This window comes from Clytia hemisphaerica, unplaced genomic scaffold (assembly GCF_902728285.1).
Source record: "Clytia hemisphaerica strain Z4C2 unplaced genomic scaffold, Clytia hemisphaerica genome assembly, whole genome shotgun sequence".
NCBI classification, from domain to species: Eukaryota; Metazoa; Cnidaria; class Hydrozoa; order Leptothecata; family Clytiidae; genus Clytia; species Clytia hemisphaerica.
Genome location: NW_027103262.1, coordinates 1727957 through 1744037, shown reverse-complemented (window position 1 = coordinate 1744037; position 16081 = coordinate 1727957). Strand labels below are relative to the sequence as shown.

Genomic DNA, 16081 nt, shown 5'->3' with positions numbered 1-16081 from the left:
GTGGCTGATAGTGGACGAAATGTAATCACTTGAACTTTAAATGTTTTCATTTACGCCAAAATCATGCCTGGTTTTCGAAGGTTTTTATTGACAGTTTTTACACTTGGAATGTATAGCAGACGAAATATAATCACTTAAACTTTAAATGTTTTCATTTACGCCAAAATTATGCCTGGTTTTCGAAGGTTTTTATTGACAGTTTTTACACTTGGAATGTATAGCAGACGAAATATAATCACTTGAACTTTAAATCTTTTTATTTACGCCAAATTCATGCCTGGTTTTCGAAGATAGTTTTTTCTAGTTTTTACACTTCGAATGTATAGTGGCTGATAGTGGACGAAATGTAATCACTTGAATTTTGAATGTTTTCTTTTATGTAAAATCATGGTATCTGGAAACTTTTTCTCGATCGGGAAACAAAAATATGCTTTGTGTTCAAAAATTCTATTTCCCGTTCGGGGACGATGAAAAGTTCTTGACCAAAACGGGAAACAGAAAAGTGGTGAGATTTTCAATCTGGAAACCGTTTCCTTTTCGGGTTATTTTCACCTTCCCGTTCGGAAATATTTCCCGTTAAGGCAATAGTTGCCTTTTTCATGTAGTGGTACCGACTGCCGGAGGTCCTATATAAATTAACCGATACTCGTCCGTCCGTCAGTTCGTCTGTTTGTCTGTTACCAGCTTTTCACGGGATTGGCTCATAAATTTTTCTATTTTTTTTTGCACAATCATGCAAAATAGCAATGCGCAAAAAGTGACGGAGTCCGATTCTCGAAATAAAATGCCTAAAAATAGAATTTCTTAGATTTTGTGCAACATTTTTTCATTAGTTTTTACTTTATTTTTTTGCATAAGGTCAAAGGGAAAGGTTCTCTAAAATAGATTTAAGTCTTTTTTCCCGGAAAATTTTATTTGGTCTGAAAAATCAGATCTTCCAATTTAAGGCGATTCCCTTTTGACATTTTTAGGGAAAATTTGCATTTTCCGCCATTGGCTTGGTATTTTTTGCACAATGCTGTAAAATGGCAAAGCGCAAAATCTGAGGGACCTCAATATTCAAAAGAAAATTTCATTGGGACAAATTTGGGCCTCATAATGTGACTTCCAACTATTCCATTAGATTTTGTTGAGTTATCTTCCCAGGAAAGGATTGTTTATGTTTAAATGCCCAAATCTTATCATGGTTTGGTTTCCAAACCGTGAAATATGTAGGCTGTTGGCACCCACTAACGGATTCGCACTCCTTATATACTACCATCGGTTCTCAACCTCAGTTGAGCTAGAATCTGACAATGTCTGTATCTCCGTCCGAAAACTTTGGGGCAGCCTGGAGACTTCCAAAATATTGTTCGATTTGGTTGAAACTTTGCACACTTGTTCCTTGGGTGAATATCTGGGGGTGTTTTTTTCATTTTTCAAAAATTTTGATTTTTGGGGCCTGGGGACGAGTTTTTCGCCAAAACGAGGCTAAAACTTGGGGCAGCCTGGAACCAACCACAAAAAGTTTTCTTTTCTCCGAAGTAATTTATTTTGAAAGGCTCTGAGGACGAGGACACTATTAGTCTAGCAAGCTAGACGACTAATTTATACATAGTAGAAATAGTAATGAATGGAACAATTTTAGTCGTCTAGAAACCTTTGTGCACTAACTCGAAACAAAAGAAAAGTGTCAATATTGTAATTATAATTTTTTCCTGCTCAAAATAATTCTTAAGAAAAAAAATATGTGTGGATTTGTGTACACGTTTTTTTTTTATATAAGGAACCTTAACTTTGCTCTGAGCCTGGAGTTCCTTATTTTTACAGAGAATTTCAGTCTCAAAGTTCCTTATCGAGTTCCTTACTACATAGGAAATTTTGAACTTTTTGTCCCTTGAAAGATCAAGATTTGGTCAAATTAGTCCCAATAAGGTACATTATTTTCAAATCAACTTATTCTCAGCCTGAGCAGTTCCTTAACAATTCCTTATTTTTTGAACCATTTTCAGCCTCGAGTTCCTTATAAACGTGTTCCTTATAAAAAAAAAAACGTGTATTGAAAGTTTTTCATTTGAGTTGATTTCGTTTTGAGAGTTTGTTGTTGCTTGATAAATTGTTTTCTCGCTACGCAAGTTTCTGCGTAGCTCGCCCCTGTATCTATAAGGCTGGAACACCGGATTCTTCCAGTCGTTTATACAAACTAAATCCCGTATTATTATTAGTAGTAGTATTGGTATTATTAGTATTACACGCATTATAAACGACTCCAGTCTAGGACACAATTCTAAAGACACTACACGCTTTTTTTTATAAAAATACACTTTATACATAAATGCTTTATAAGAATGTCCATGATGAAAATGGCCAAAATAATTAAGAATATGGTAAGAATATCACCATCATGGAATTTAGCAACTGAACCTAAGAATGCCATTTTTAATGCAAGAATGCCATTTTTAATGCATTTTAACCTGTAGATTGCCAATTTCCATATTAACCTTAGAATACCGTAAGAATATTTTTGGATGATTTTCGCCAAAAAGTTAAGAATATCCATGATGAAATGAAAAAACACCATTCTTATAAAAAAAGTGTGTATTTTAACGTATATAAGAAAATGTAAAATGAAGATAAAAACAATCCCAGGTATTCACCCTTTGCTACCTTAATACTAAATATTTGGAATGTTACAATTGGACTTTCGAATAACAAAATATCTTCAGTTGAGCCCAGTGCGGTGCGTTCATTCGACTATTTTGTAGAGTTCTTCGATTCACACTATGAAATACAGTTGACGCTCTCTAATTCGATCTTCAAGGGGAATTCGATTTTCATCGAATAAGGGAGCTTATCGAATAAGGGAGCATCGTTTATGAGAGTTTCTAGTTGACGGGGTTTTTAAATTTCATCGAATAAGGGAGCCTATCAGTTAGAGAGCGTCGACTGTATGGAGCTCCTTTACCTCCAAAACATCGGAAAGCCAGCGTAAAAAAAAGTTTTTTGAATGTTTTCAAGTTTAAGTATCTATATATTATACTATTATCTTTCTTTCTAGAAATAGAAAAGTACATCTGCTAAACATGTTGCTTTTTCTTTTCTTTCTAAGCGTTGCTTTTCTTTTTACAGAAATTGACAGCACTATTCTCAGATTATGCATTCTTATGGACACAAGACATCAATACAGTGTTCAAAGAATTTCTTGCCGGTAACCTTCGTTGTCGACCACAAGCTTCGGATGCGAATGATGGAGAATCAATAGAGATGGCTGATGGTCGAGATACCAGAGCTTCAATGCAGTCGAGAAGTTCATCTGTTAAATTTATAACTAAAGATATCAGGTTGGGTTATTTTTGGTTCCTGTATTTTAGATAACCTGTCTAGTGGCTCTACAATGGAGTATAACAGAAAGCTAGAAGAGAATCTTTAACTTTCTATGGCAAAAAGACTCACGATTGAATTCGGCGCTTTCCGTTTTTTTCACGTTGCACATTTCTTTTAAAATCTTGCAGTAGATGCTACTTTCAATCTAGCATTTGTACAATGATATCACAATCACAATCACACAGGCCGTGCGCCTAATTTAGGAAATAATTATAACTTGCGTAGGAGGTTCACTTCTAACCTTCGGCTTTATAGTTATTAGTAATCTGATCTACACTTTTTTCTCAAAATGAAGCTTTTTTGAAAGCGAATCTTTTCGAATTTTTTCTGAAACACCCAGTAGATTAAAAAGCTTCCTAAGTCGAAATCTAACTTTTTGGAAGTTCTAATAACTTATTCAGGTTGATTTCGAAATTCAAACTGTATTTCAATTTTGGTTATCTTTCACTATTCGTTCAGTATGACAGGGTCACGGAAATCACACTCAGCCAACACTACTTCATCTGGCGTGACAAGTGGCATCACACGATTACGAGATAAACGCTTTTTGAAGAGTGCACAAAATAAAGGGAAGGAACAACCCAACATTGACGATTTCGACCACGAGATCTCTGTCTTTAAGGTTTGTTGGTATTATTGTTATTTTATTTGTGTTGTTTCCACTCTTTGAAATGATTTTTTTTGGTTTGATAATAATCCTTTGTTAGCGGGAAAAACAACCGGGCTATCTAAGGACAAGTAAAAATAGAAAAGCTTTTTTTATTTTACTTTTTATTATGCCTTGTAGTAAAGAAATTATAAGTTTACGACCACAGTCGTGGGCAACCCGAAGTTGTCTACCCAACTATGCATCTAGCACCATTCCTTTCACTGGATTTTTTAACTTATCCTTCTCTTTAAGACCATGTTCATACGTTACGGTTCCGGATCGTTTCGAAACAAAACGGTTCCGAAACAAGTATAAACGTTAAAGTTCGAAACATAAAAAAAGAAGGCGTTACAAAGCAAAATAGATCGAAACAGTTTTGCTTCAGTATTTTCATCGGAACGGAACTGCTCCATTTCTTTGCTCCGAAAAGTTCCGAAAACAGTATGAAAACACTTCTTATCCAGTAACAAACGCTATATCGGAGCGATGCGAAACCGTAACGACTGAACATGGTCTAATTGCTGGGCATCAAGCAACGAGGCTTGGAGTGCCATTAATTGACCCTTATGCCCTGCTAGGGATTGAACCTACAACCTTGCAGTGAAGCTGAATGCTCTAACTATGTGTTTTACAATCGCTTATAGCCAGTTGGATGAATAAAAATTATCATTTGTTTCTTTTGTTAGGAAGCGAAGGAGGAAGTGGGTCGAGCAGATATTGCTCACAGTATTGGTTGGGTACGAATCAATATGCAACCTATCAAAGAAACTATTGAAACCTATGCATCGAAATGGCTTTACACCTACACCAAATATCTTTCTGATCAGGTAAAAAAAGGTTTAAATATTTTGGGTGTTTTTAGGTGACCCACGCCGATTTAGCATTTTTAGGGGCTAGTTAAGAATGATGATGACGTTTCCAGGTTTCAACCCATATTCCCAACCAACAGTTCTGTAGACAAAAAAGCAAAACACGACCTATTTTTAAGCAGTGAGGTTATTTGACATAGCAGACCTATAAGCTTGGCTCGTTATTCTCATTCTCGTTATTCTTCATACTGGGCAAAGACCTTCCAACGAAGGGTAACGCCCTTGAACAACACCCACATATTATGTACTCATTCCCGATGTTCTCCAACCATACCACCCCTCTGGATTTGGTGGTTAGATAATACGAGAATTGTAGTATAATTTAATGCAGGGATCACAGTAGAGTAGACAGGAGGGGCGCAAAATTTGTGTAGGAGAGCAGATTTTTATAACGCTGCAATTATCTATTCATAATATAAAAAGAAAATTCACTGTTTCATAAAAATCTGCTCTCTTACACTGATTTTGCGCCCCCTTGTTTACGCTACTGGATCATGATGCGCAACACAACAAAAGAAACAAATGATGAATAGCTGATTATTATTTTGTGTTCCAGGTCCATCTGATGTTGAATTCACTAGACTCGTTCTTGAAACGAACTGAACCAGGAATCGAGGCTATAACTGGCGAAGAAAGTGACGTTGCATCCTTCATGAAATTAATGAGGATTTTTAATGAGGTCAGTTTTAGTATCAGGTTGTTGCAATTATATTAAAAGGTGTAGTAATATGGTGGGAATCGGACTAAACTCCTATTCTGAAGCAAGTTTTGGCTTAGATTATCGTTCACTGCTTCGATATAAGGGAAGGTACCTTCCCCGAGTCGATACGCCGGATCTTTGGTTTACTTGCTTCCAACAGGCAAGAAAAAAGAGATTTTTTAAAAACGTTTAATATTTTGACTTTTTATTGGTATAAATTACGGACCCGAAAGTATTATTTCCGACTGAAAATAACAGTGTTAAATTAATAATCAGAGACACGTGAACGCAAATACAATTTGCAAAAGCTTTACATTTTCCAGGTCAATCGCCAACAATCAGAACTAGACAACAACTTCATCAAAATGAAGGATATGCTGGAAGTGTTGGATAAATACAATCAAAAGTTACCAGCTAAAACACAAGCATTCTATGAAGCAGCCCCTGTCAGGTAATCTTTTTGCAGTTTAAGCTATTTATGTATTATCCCAATACACCACTTATCAACCCTGCAAAGGTGTATCATAATAGACGATATCGGCTTAACATGAAAACTCAGCTTTGATCCCCGAGAATTCCCCACAATGCTTTGCGCAGAAAATATTTCACCGCGAACTTTCTTCCGCGCAAAGCATTGTGGGGAATTCTCGGGGGTCAAATCTGAGTTATCGTCTACTGCAAAAACAACTGCAAAAATATTGTTCTAAAAATTCAATTTAAATTTGGCACGTACACCCGGTAATTCATATGAAACATTCACAAACAGGCACGACAGCTTTTTAGCAAACAAGGAAAATAAAGCAATTTACCGACGAAATTAGAAACTCGAGGTTTTTCTTTAAAACAATGTTACGGTAGTAGTTTTTACTTTCAGTACAGCAAAGTCTCCTCAAACAAGTTTTCAAGCGCTTCTATAATACATTACAAACCTGTCTCCATAAAAAAATTGAGTTACGGAGGTACGTGTTCGAGTTATAGAGACTCCCTTGTACTAAAGATGATGATTGTGGTTCTTCCTTTATAGATGGAACAATTTGAAAATGAAAGTCAGTCAAGCAAAGAAGAAGTTAGGACCAAGGATACAAGCCAAACACAAAGATGTGGCTGAGGTAAAATTATCAAGCTTTGTATACCTTATCGGGGAAAAAACGTCGGGGGAAAGTGACGAAAATTTTGAGGGGGTTACAAAATTTTTCCCCGAGGAAATTTATCACCGACATTTTTATCACCCGATCAAAACTTGTACCCGATTTTTTTATCCCCGACCAAAACCTTCACTCGATTTTTTTCCCCAAATCAAAATTCAAATCCAAACCCCTTTATTAACCAAAATTAGTGCTTTAAACGTCGAATTACAAGATCTTTTTTCGAGCTAGTGAAGGAAACCATTTCATTTGGACAATTTAGTCGGGTAGAAGTTACTAAATTGTAAATTTGGTCGGGGAAAAGTGACGAAAATGCCTCTAGGTGACGAAATTTTTCCCCGACTAATTAAAACCCCGACTTTTTTCCCCCCAATAAGGTACAACTTTTACGCTTCCTTCAAGTGATTTTTTCTGTTATCTGGCACCCAGATGCAGAAGTTTTCATCCCACACGCTCTAAAGCTCCAAAGGTCAGGAGATTTTCAAGATCTGGTTTAGATTACGGAATTTGCAGGAGTCCTGGACCCCAGCTCTCGGTTTCGGGGATTGGCGGGTCGAACAAAAATATTTTAAGGTATAAGCGCAAGGGTAGTTAAACCCGACTGGGATGCGAATTTGTCGGCCGACTATTATTCCTCTCTGATAGGAAATTGGCCCACTCCCTTAGAGCTTTAGCGTGGGCGGCAGCCAATCCGCCATTGGAATATCGATGACATTTTCTACAACTGAAACTTTTAGAATTTACTTAAAAAGCTCAAACAAATGATCTGGTCATTAATATTGTACGTCTCTTATCTAATTGTACAAGTGTTATTTATTTCATGGTGATTACTAATGTTCCACTTACCCTCTCCTATAAACAATGCTATCTTGGAGTAGAACGTTGTTTTTTAGTTTAAAGCAATAGTAGCAATATTGGTCAGTCATTCGTTGAAATAGTCAAGTTGCAATAAGATCAAATAAACTGCTACGTTAAGTTAACCGCTGGAGGAGGAGCTACTCTTATTGATCCATACCAAATACCCCCTCAGTTCAAAACGAATTTCCCTTTAGGTTCTATCTCAATTCAAGACCCAATGCCAAGAGTTACGATACGAAATCGAAGATTCGAATGTATACAGTCGTTCGATTGAAATGTCAATGGCCTACACACTGATTGACCAGTTTGGTAAAGAAGTAGAATTGTTGGAGGCTGAATCACAGGTATTTACACTCCACACTCTTAAGACCGTATTACTCTTCTTTTCAATGTTTAATTGGGATAAACGCCTTCCCTCTAAAATTGGAGAATTAGTTTCAAATTTGGATCTTACCTATATAGAGAGGACATCTGCTGCAGAAGATTTAATTTCTATTCATTTAATGTTTTTCCACAATTAGTAGACAATAAACGGTAGGAGCCGGAAACCTTGCAGACTCAACAATATTATAATGATAATGTGAGGATTTCCATAGACAGGATGTAGTGAACGAATGTCACTATATATATAGCTTGATATTAGTAATTGGTAACCAGGGAGATATTTCATTTGTCGTTTTACGGCGAATGAATGTAATACTAATTTCTAAGGCTTTAAAGCAGAAATTTAACTTGATTATTACAAAATTTTCGTTTCATTTTAAAAGTCGTCTGACGGATATGCCTGCAAGTAGAGGGTGGAAATTTTTGTTTTTTTCTTAGATTGCAGCACAACAAAAGAAACAAAGGGCTCAATTCCTTCTCTTAACATGGACCTGATTCCCAGATTTCAGGATATAGGAAAACTCCTGGCCACTTCTTACCGTGGACCTGAACAAACTTAACTTGATATCTCACTGCTCCAGCAATTGAAAGAGAAACATCAAGGTTTATTGGATCAATCTCGAGAAAGAGAGAAAGAGTAGTACCCAACCCTTCGTTTGGTAGACTGCTGTTACTTTTGATCACAACTTTCGCATTCTATTAAAACTTTCTTCTTTTTTTAGGATTTAGTTGAACTGCAAGAACTCCTGGAGAAAGAAATCTTCGACTTCAATCTCATAAAAACGTAAGTGAATCAATATCCCTCTAACTCGATTTTCAAGGGACCAAAATTTTTTTTCGAATTAGAGAAAGATTCGACTTTCAGAGAGCATTTTATACTACTCTTGCAGCTGAGGGGACCAATTTTCTAATTCGAATTGTAGAGGTTCGAATTGGTGTGAGTTGACTGAACCCTGTATGAAGGAGTAATCATATAACCCGAAAATTCACTGGTTTTTACATGGGATAACATGGAGCTCTGGAATACTTTTCTTAAGTCAATTTGCTTTAAGTTGTTCACTCCTTCTTGCGCTGTATAAACCACTATGAAGGGAGTGAGGCTAAATATGCTAACATGGTTCCCACACGGTAGCACACAAAGAGTGCGCACACTTAAAGCGACTTAAGTACTTAAACGACGGAATTTAATTTGATATCTTGTTGTTTACTGACGACTTTGCAATGCTTTGGGTTTTTTCTTTTTTTTGGAATATCATCAAATTTGTTAGTGAACACCCTACCAGAAGCTGGAATTCTTTTATCTTGTTTCTTGCGTAGAAAAAACGCGGGTGGCGTCTAGTACATAGATTTATTAAGCCCGAAGGACTAGATATCGTGCTTCTGCTGAAAAGTGTGCCGAGGTTGGATAGGAAATCCTACCAGTCACGTGACATTACAATAGAATTTCAGTGCTTGACCAATCAGAAGCTTCGCGGGTTTTCGAAAACAATAGCAGCAATATTTTATGCGATATTCACTTTTTTTTGCTTGGAAGAGCTTAAAGCACTCCATCTAGCCCTTCGGGCTTTATAACTCTATGGTCTAGTAAAGGCTGCAAATTTATAATCGAATACGCTCTGATAATGTTTAAATATTTCGAACGTTATTATGTTAGTGTGCGGTGGATGTGACGATGTAAAACGCAGTAATGTTTTTTCTCTTTCCAGGTTAAAGAATGAATTAGCATTACTCCAACAAATATGGGACATTAACAAGTAATTTAATATTCTACCTTATTAATTTTAATCAAAAGTCCAGGTTGAAGATGTTGGGTCAAATTTCTTTGCATGTTTTAGTCTCATTTGGTGACCAATATTTCCTGGGTCTCATTACTAGTGAACTGCTACACTGACCTACAAACCTTTACTTTATCCAAAAACCTTCTATATGTTGGAGAGCTATTAAATATATTTTCATTCATTTCATTTCATCATATTTGCATTCGGGTTGCTCATAAAAAATGTTTAGTTGAGTAAGCTCTACAATAGGATGCACACGTCCCTCTATGTTTTGATATAGCTTGGGGCTGATGCTAGTCGTGTATGAAATTTTGGGGTTTCAATTTTCTTAAAAAGGTGTAAAAATCCAATGATTGTATTGTAATTAAGTTTCTATAACTCAAGAACAAAAAGACGGGGGTAACTCTAAGGCGAGAATTTTATACACGTTTCGCATCCTCTACTGGTTGGGGTTTAAAAAATCGGGTAAAAGTTTTGGTCGGGGATAAAAAAATCGGGTAAAAGTCTTGTCGGTTGATGAAATATCGGGGAAAAAATTCGTCGGGGGAAGATTTTTGTCACTTTCCCCCGACATTTTTTTCCCCGATAAGGTAGAGGGGATGCGTGCAGCTTAGCTTTACACAGTTTGGTTAACTAAGCAATTTTCTTATTGTCCACAGGGTGATCAAAGATCAACAGACAGAATGGAAACGTCACCGTTGGCAACGCATCAAAACAAAACTGTTGAAACGAGGCTTAGACGCGCAATACGATCTAGTGATGAAATTATCCGATCGCGTTCATTCGTGGGATGTGACTTTGTGTTTAGAAGAAACAATCAACGAATTTATGGTAAGGTTCTTCTATTACTGCCTGTAATCCGGTGGTGGTCTCTAAGTTTGTTTGCAATGGTCGGATGGCTTACAATGTCGTTTGATCTTCACCTTAAGATTGTGATGAAGTCTTTTGAAGATTTCGAGCACTTCTTTTAAATCTCAAGATGAATGGAAATCAATGATTGTTCGCTAGTACGTTGCGACCACTTTTATATTTAGAACTCTGGTCGCAGCGCACTGCCCGCTAGGTGAATTGAAGCTAGATATAAAAGTGGTCGCAACGCACTAGCGAACAATAGTTGATTTTCATTCATCAAAATTATTCCACTCATATTAAAATTATTAATTGATTCGAGAATTATAGACAAAATCTTTGGAAAAGACAAATATTGAATAAATATTAAAAATTGTAGACTTTCGTCAATATATAAAGTTGAGGTTACTATTTATATTTAAAACTTTTAAGTGTTGATAAAAGTCGGCTATCCCAGAATTAAAAAATACCCAATCATGAGAAAGATATATATTCTAGACGGTGTCCGGCAGATCATTCAAGAATAGATAAAAGATAGATAAAATTCCAAAAATGGTGAAATTTCAAGGCAGTATATGAAATTTTTGCTTTTCTGTCGAATAGCCCATCGTACGAAAAAAGAAAACACCAAAAAATCAAGTAACCGAACAAAGAGCGGGAGTCATTCATTCCTCCGCGCCCAACGAACAAGCGTTGAAAAGGGATCAATAAGAATTAAGTTAAGTTATATCATCCTTGAAGAAAGCTAGGGAGAATCGTCAGCCAGATGTTTGTCCTAAAGTAAGGTTTTAGCGTGGTAGGATAAACAACCTATTTGAAAATTTGATTCACTCTCTAAAAGAATTAGATCTCTACTTTTCAGTCTTGTATACCCATAATGGAGGACCTTGGCAAAGCAGCACTTCGATCACGACATTGGAAACAGTTAGCACGTTCTATGGGAACATCTGTCATAATGACTACTGAAGTATTGAATCGAATGACCTTGGATGAGTTCTTGAAACTGGGTCTGCAGAATCACTCAGACGAGGTATCGCTTATGGTTCACTTATCTTAAATCGAAGTAAAAACATGCGAAGTCCTTTTTCTTTTATCAAAAAAGACATACGATCAGGTCTTTTGATGTTGGTTTTGAATCTAGAAATGTTCAGTTTATGATGGCCACATTATCCTAAGTTCGTTGTCTCGTTTCTTTAGAGCTTTAGCAGTCTGTGCCACTAACTCGATTGGGAAGATTCTTCCGAAATGGGAAGAACCTTCCCGAACGGGAAGAATTTACTCTAATTTTTTCTGCCCGTTTGGGAAGATTCTTCCTCTTTGGGAAGTTGAAAATTGACTGAATCTTCGGCGAAGCTGTGCGATGACCGGCGAAAGTTGAAACTTTTTGGAGGTGAAAGAAAAAGCATCAAATTTTAAGGTTTTTTACCGAAAGAAAAGTAAACTTTACCGTAGAAATCTTATTAAATTGTGAAAAAACTGCGTAAACTTCCCAAACCGGAAGTTCCAACCCGATCGAGTTTTCCTTATTTTCCCTCTTCTTCCCGATCTGGAAGTCCGTTTTTTAACTCTTACCCGTTTGGGTGTCAAGTTAACTTCCCGTTCGGAATGGTTCTTCCCATTTTGGAAGAATCTTCCCATTTCGGAAGAATCTTCCCGATCGAGTTAGTGGCACAGACTGTTTAGTCTCGGCTCTCTACTACGTTTATACAATTTGATGTGTTTCGCAACGTCTTATCAAGGACTTTGGATAACGTTTCCTATAGTCTGTGCTGACCTTGACCAATCAAAGAGAAGAATTCTGGTTAAAGAAAAAATCCAAGGCAATCTAAGGTGTTGTTTTTCTTACCTTCTGCATGGTAGACAACTGTAAAAAAGGAGTGTTCGGTTCACCTCAACCCTGTGGTACACAACTGTAAATATATTAAATCTTTTTCTTTCCTTTATCACAAAGGTGAGAAGTATCGTCAAAAGATCATCAAAAGACGTCCACATTGAGAACATGTTGAAACTTTACGAAGAGATTTGGTTGAGTAAAGTGTTTGAAACGAAGAGACATTCTCGTTTGATTGCCAACTCTAATGGTGGATACGTTGGAAATGAAGCTGGCTCCGTTTCCGTAAGCGTCGTGTTACAATCACATATATCTATAATATAAAACACCAGATAGAGCTATTCCGCCCCTAGCTGAAGCAAAATAATCCGCCATCTTAGATAAAGTAGACCATAGTTTGGTACCGGCGATTTGATCGATCAAGCTCTTTTCTCGCCTCCACACTTCACACCATGCAGGTTGTTTGTTTGTTTGAACAAATTGCCGGTACCGAACTATGGTTTACTTTGAGAGATAGAAGCCTGTGTTTCAGTTTACTATGGTTGATTGAATATATTACCTGGAAAGAAAATTATACGTCTTGCTTTTATGGGCAGTTGCGGTAGGCTGACTTTCAGAAAATGTAAGGGGTTTTTCTCCAAAACTCTGTATTTTCTTTTCTTTGGATTTTTTTCTGTTTACAAAGTGTTGACGAAAGTTGACTGGGTTAGAGCTTACCAGTTAGGCTTGATGTCAAAAGTCGTTGCATTAATTTTTTTGATACCAGTGCCGTAGGAAGCATTTTCATATTGGGGGGGCTAAAGTTTAGTGACACCGAAAATTTGAGCTCTAGATTGCTTAAAAATACACTCAAAACATGCACAAAAAGACAATTATGACAAATTAAAAAAGAAAAACTTTGCATTTTGCAAAATAACCATTTTTGAAAAAATTATTTGGGGGGCATAGCCCCCCCTTGCTCCCCCCAGTTGCTACGGCACTGTGATACACAATAGTTTTTGACGTTATTCTTCCCAAGTAACCGCGACACAATCCCTTTGGTGTGTTTAGAATTGATGGGTCTTATTGTGTTTTTAATCCAAATTGGGCTCTTCCAGAAAATATTTGTACGTGGGGGGGGGGGTGTAGGATATATTATTGGATATTTAATCCAGTGGGGGTTGTGAAAAATCTGCAAAATTTGCCTTGTTTTAGGGGCATACTTGCTCTGATTAGGGGTGATTTTGAATGTCTGAGGGGTCAACTTATGCTTGTCCGGGGGTCAACTGATGCTTGTCTGGGGGATAAGTTTCCGGAAAATCTTAAATCCTCCACCCCCCCCCCCATATTCAATTTTTTTCTGGAAGAGCCCATTAACAGCAAGTTAGGCCAATCAAATTCTAATTTTGTGGGTTTTACAGGGAAGCGAGTATGGTCCTGCAGAGTCGGAGTTCGGTTACAACACTTCTACTGGACAAAACAGTGCTTTGCCACCGCACGCATCACCTTCACAAGCGAAGCGGACAAGATCTCGTATGATGTCTGTCACAAGTATCGCTCACTCTTCACTTGCAATGTCTACTATGGACGAGGTAATTTTAATGTTATAAGTTGAGACCTTTTTTAAAGGGAAGTCTGTAACTTGCGGTGAGTTTAAAACCGAAATGCTGGAATGGAATTTTCCACTTTTCCCAAGCAAGAAAAAGCGAATCCTATTGGGGGATTTGGGCAGCATTTAAAATGACGGATTGAAATTCTTATTTTCTTACTTTTTTTTGACATTCAGCGATATATTTTACTTTCGATGCAGCGTTTGTGTGAAAACACGGTCACGTGTTTGGAAAGCAAGTGACTTCATTTTCCAACCAAGAGTTTCATCTAACTCAATAGTTACATATATTACTCACTCTTTGATTGCAATGTCTACCTATGGATGGGGTCAATTTCAATGGCATAAGTTGAGACCACTTCTAAAGCGGGTTTTTGGCACAAGTATCTCTCATTCGTCAATCACAATGTCTACTATGTACCAGACCCCCGCGCTCAATAGGATCGATCATCGGAACGGCTCGATGACGGATCGATTTGTGATCGATGGATTACTTAACGATATGGATAGAAGATCGATGGAAGATTCAGCCATTAAAAAGTCTTCAGTATCGATCCTTCGTTGATCCATTATCGAGCTAGTATTTCAATCGAGTATATCGATTCGTCATCGATCGTTAATCGATTCGTCATCGATCGTTAATTGATTTGTTATCGATCGTAAATCAAGATCGATAAAAGATCCAGAGATTATCTTTTATGTTTGTGACAATAGCGAAGTTAGTGCCGGTAGCTAAAACTTGCGACGACGAACGGGTTTCCTGTTGCCTCAATTTGTGCTACTGCACCTTTCAGTCGAGACCACTACATGAAAAAGGCCGAGGGTACCGACTGCTTTTCTACAAGCTTTAAACTGGGAAGCAAATATGATTTGCACCGCGCAAAATATCAGCTCTGCTTCTCAAGCGAATTGTCTTTCAGTTTTTTTCGATACTTGCTCACGTTAATAGTGAGATAATAGTTATTTAAATAGATTAGGTATAAATCTTTTAAAAAATAGCTTGGATACCTCTGGAAATTGAAATCAAATGAAACACCTGAATCAACGAAATTTTATTTCTTTCATTTCTATAATCCCAAATAGGTCTATTAACACTAACGAAAAATCTATGAAAAAAAATCAATAAAATGACAAAAAAAATCGGACTTTGTTAATGTAAATTGCCATTATCAGATTGAAAATTGTGATTCAGTCGAGTCTGAAATATTTCGAACGGCCAGGGGGGACTGTTCGATATATCGAGACACTCAGTTAGTTTTCAAGTATTAGACCCTCTGCCCTACAGGCCGAATCAAATATATTTGGGTCGGTCATAAACAATGTATTTTTTAAACGCAATGAAAGTTCGTGTTTAAGGGGTTTTATAAGAGTTTATTAGGAAATATTAATGATGCCAACGAATTCGTTGTTACTAAGGAGACTAACCGTATCTAATTAAGGTATTCATTTGTAGAATTCGTTAGGATGAACAAAGAAAAATATTGATTGGATTTTTTGTTCAGTACTATAATGTCTTTTTTTTATTTTATTGAAACATAAACACAGGGTATATTACTCTTAGGTGCCAAATAAACGGTCCCCCCCGCTTGTTAATTTTTCGATTTTTTTCCAACCCCCCCGGACGTTATTAGGACCCCCCCGTTTATTAATTTTTGAAAAAATTCCCAGCTCCCAAAAGGAAAGTTTCTTGTTTTACTCTAAAAAGCCTAAATTTAGTCCATTTTGACCCTCTTTAGGGTTTTTAAAAGTCCATTTTCCAACCCCCCCCCCGGTAATTAGGTCCCCCCCGTTTATTTGATTTGAAATTTTTTTCCAACCCCCCCGTTTATTCGAACCCCCCCGTTTATTTGGCACCTAAGAGTACGAACATATACTACAAAATACTACTAAACACTAATATAGTCCCTCCCTCCGCTAGAAACTTAAGTTATATCGCCAGAGGTAAGATATAATGTCTATAATGTCTTTAAAGTTTTCAGGAACTTTTATCATACCACGACATTTTGGGAAGCTGCTTTTTTAATTATACCGATGCTGTGAAACATTCTATAAAAATGGTAATTTTTT

At 36.9% G+C, this 16081-nt stretch overlaps 2 protein-coding genes across 2 annotated transcripts in view; one reads left to right on the top strand and one right to left on the bottom strand.

The window, feature by feature from the left end:
- LOC136800498 (uncharacterized) overlaps positions 1–16081 on the top strand; it is a 121282-nt gene that overhangs the window by 27470 nt on the left and 77731 nt on the right. Inside the window, exons 21-33 of the mRNA XM_067057159.1 lie at positions 3109–3320; positions 3823–3985; positions 4699–4839; positions 5438–5560; positions 5905–6032; positions 6606–6690; positions 7779–7928; positions 8691–8752; positions 9675–9722; positions 10406–10577; positions 11458–11625; positions 12547–12711; positions 13827–13997. Coding sequence (XP_066913260.1) covers positions 3109–3320; positions 3823–3985; positions 4699–4839; positions 5438–5560; positions 5905–6032; positions 6606–6690; positions 7779–7928; positions 8691–8752; positions 9675–9722; positions 10406–10577; positions 11458–11625; positions 12547–12711; positions 13827–13997 — 1788 coding nt within the window. The remainder of the gene's footprint in view (positions 1–3108; positions 3321–3822; positions 3986–4698; positions 4840–5437; positions 5561–5904; positions 6033–6605; positions 6691–7778; positions 7929–8690; positions 8753–9674; positions 9723–10405; positions 10578–11457; positions 11626–12546; positions 12712–13826; positions 13998–16081) is intronic.
- The window catches only part of LOC136800533 (putative serine protease K12H4.7), an 82407-nt gene that overhangs the window by 56224 nt on the left and 10102 nt on the right, over positions 1–16081 (bottom strand). The gene's annotated exons all lie outside the window — the stretch shown is intronic.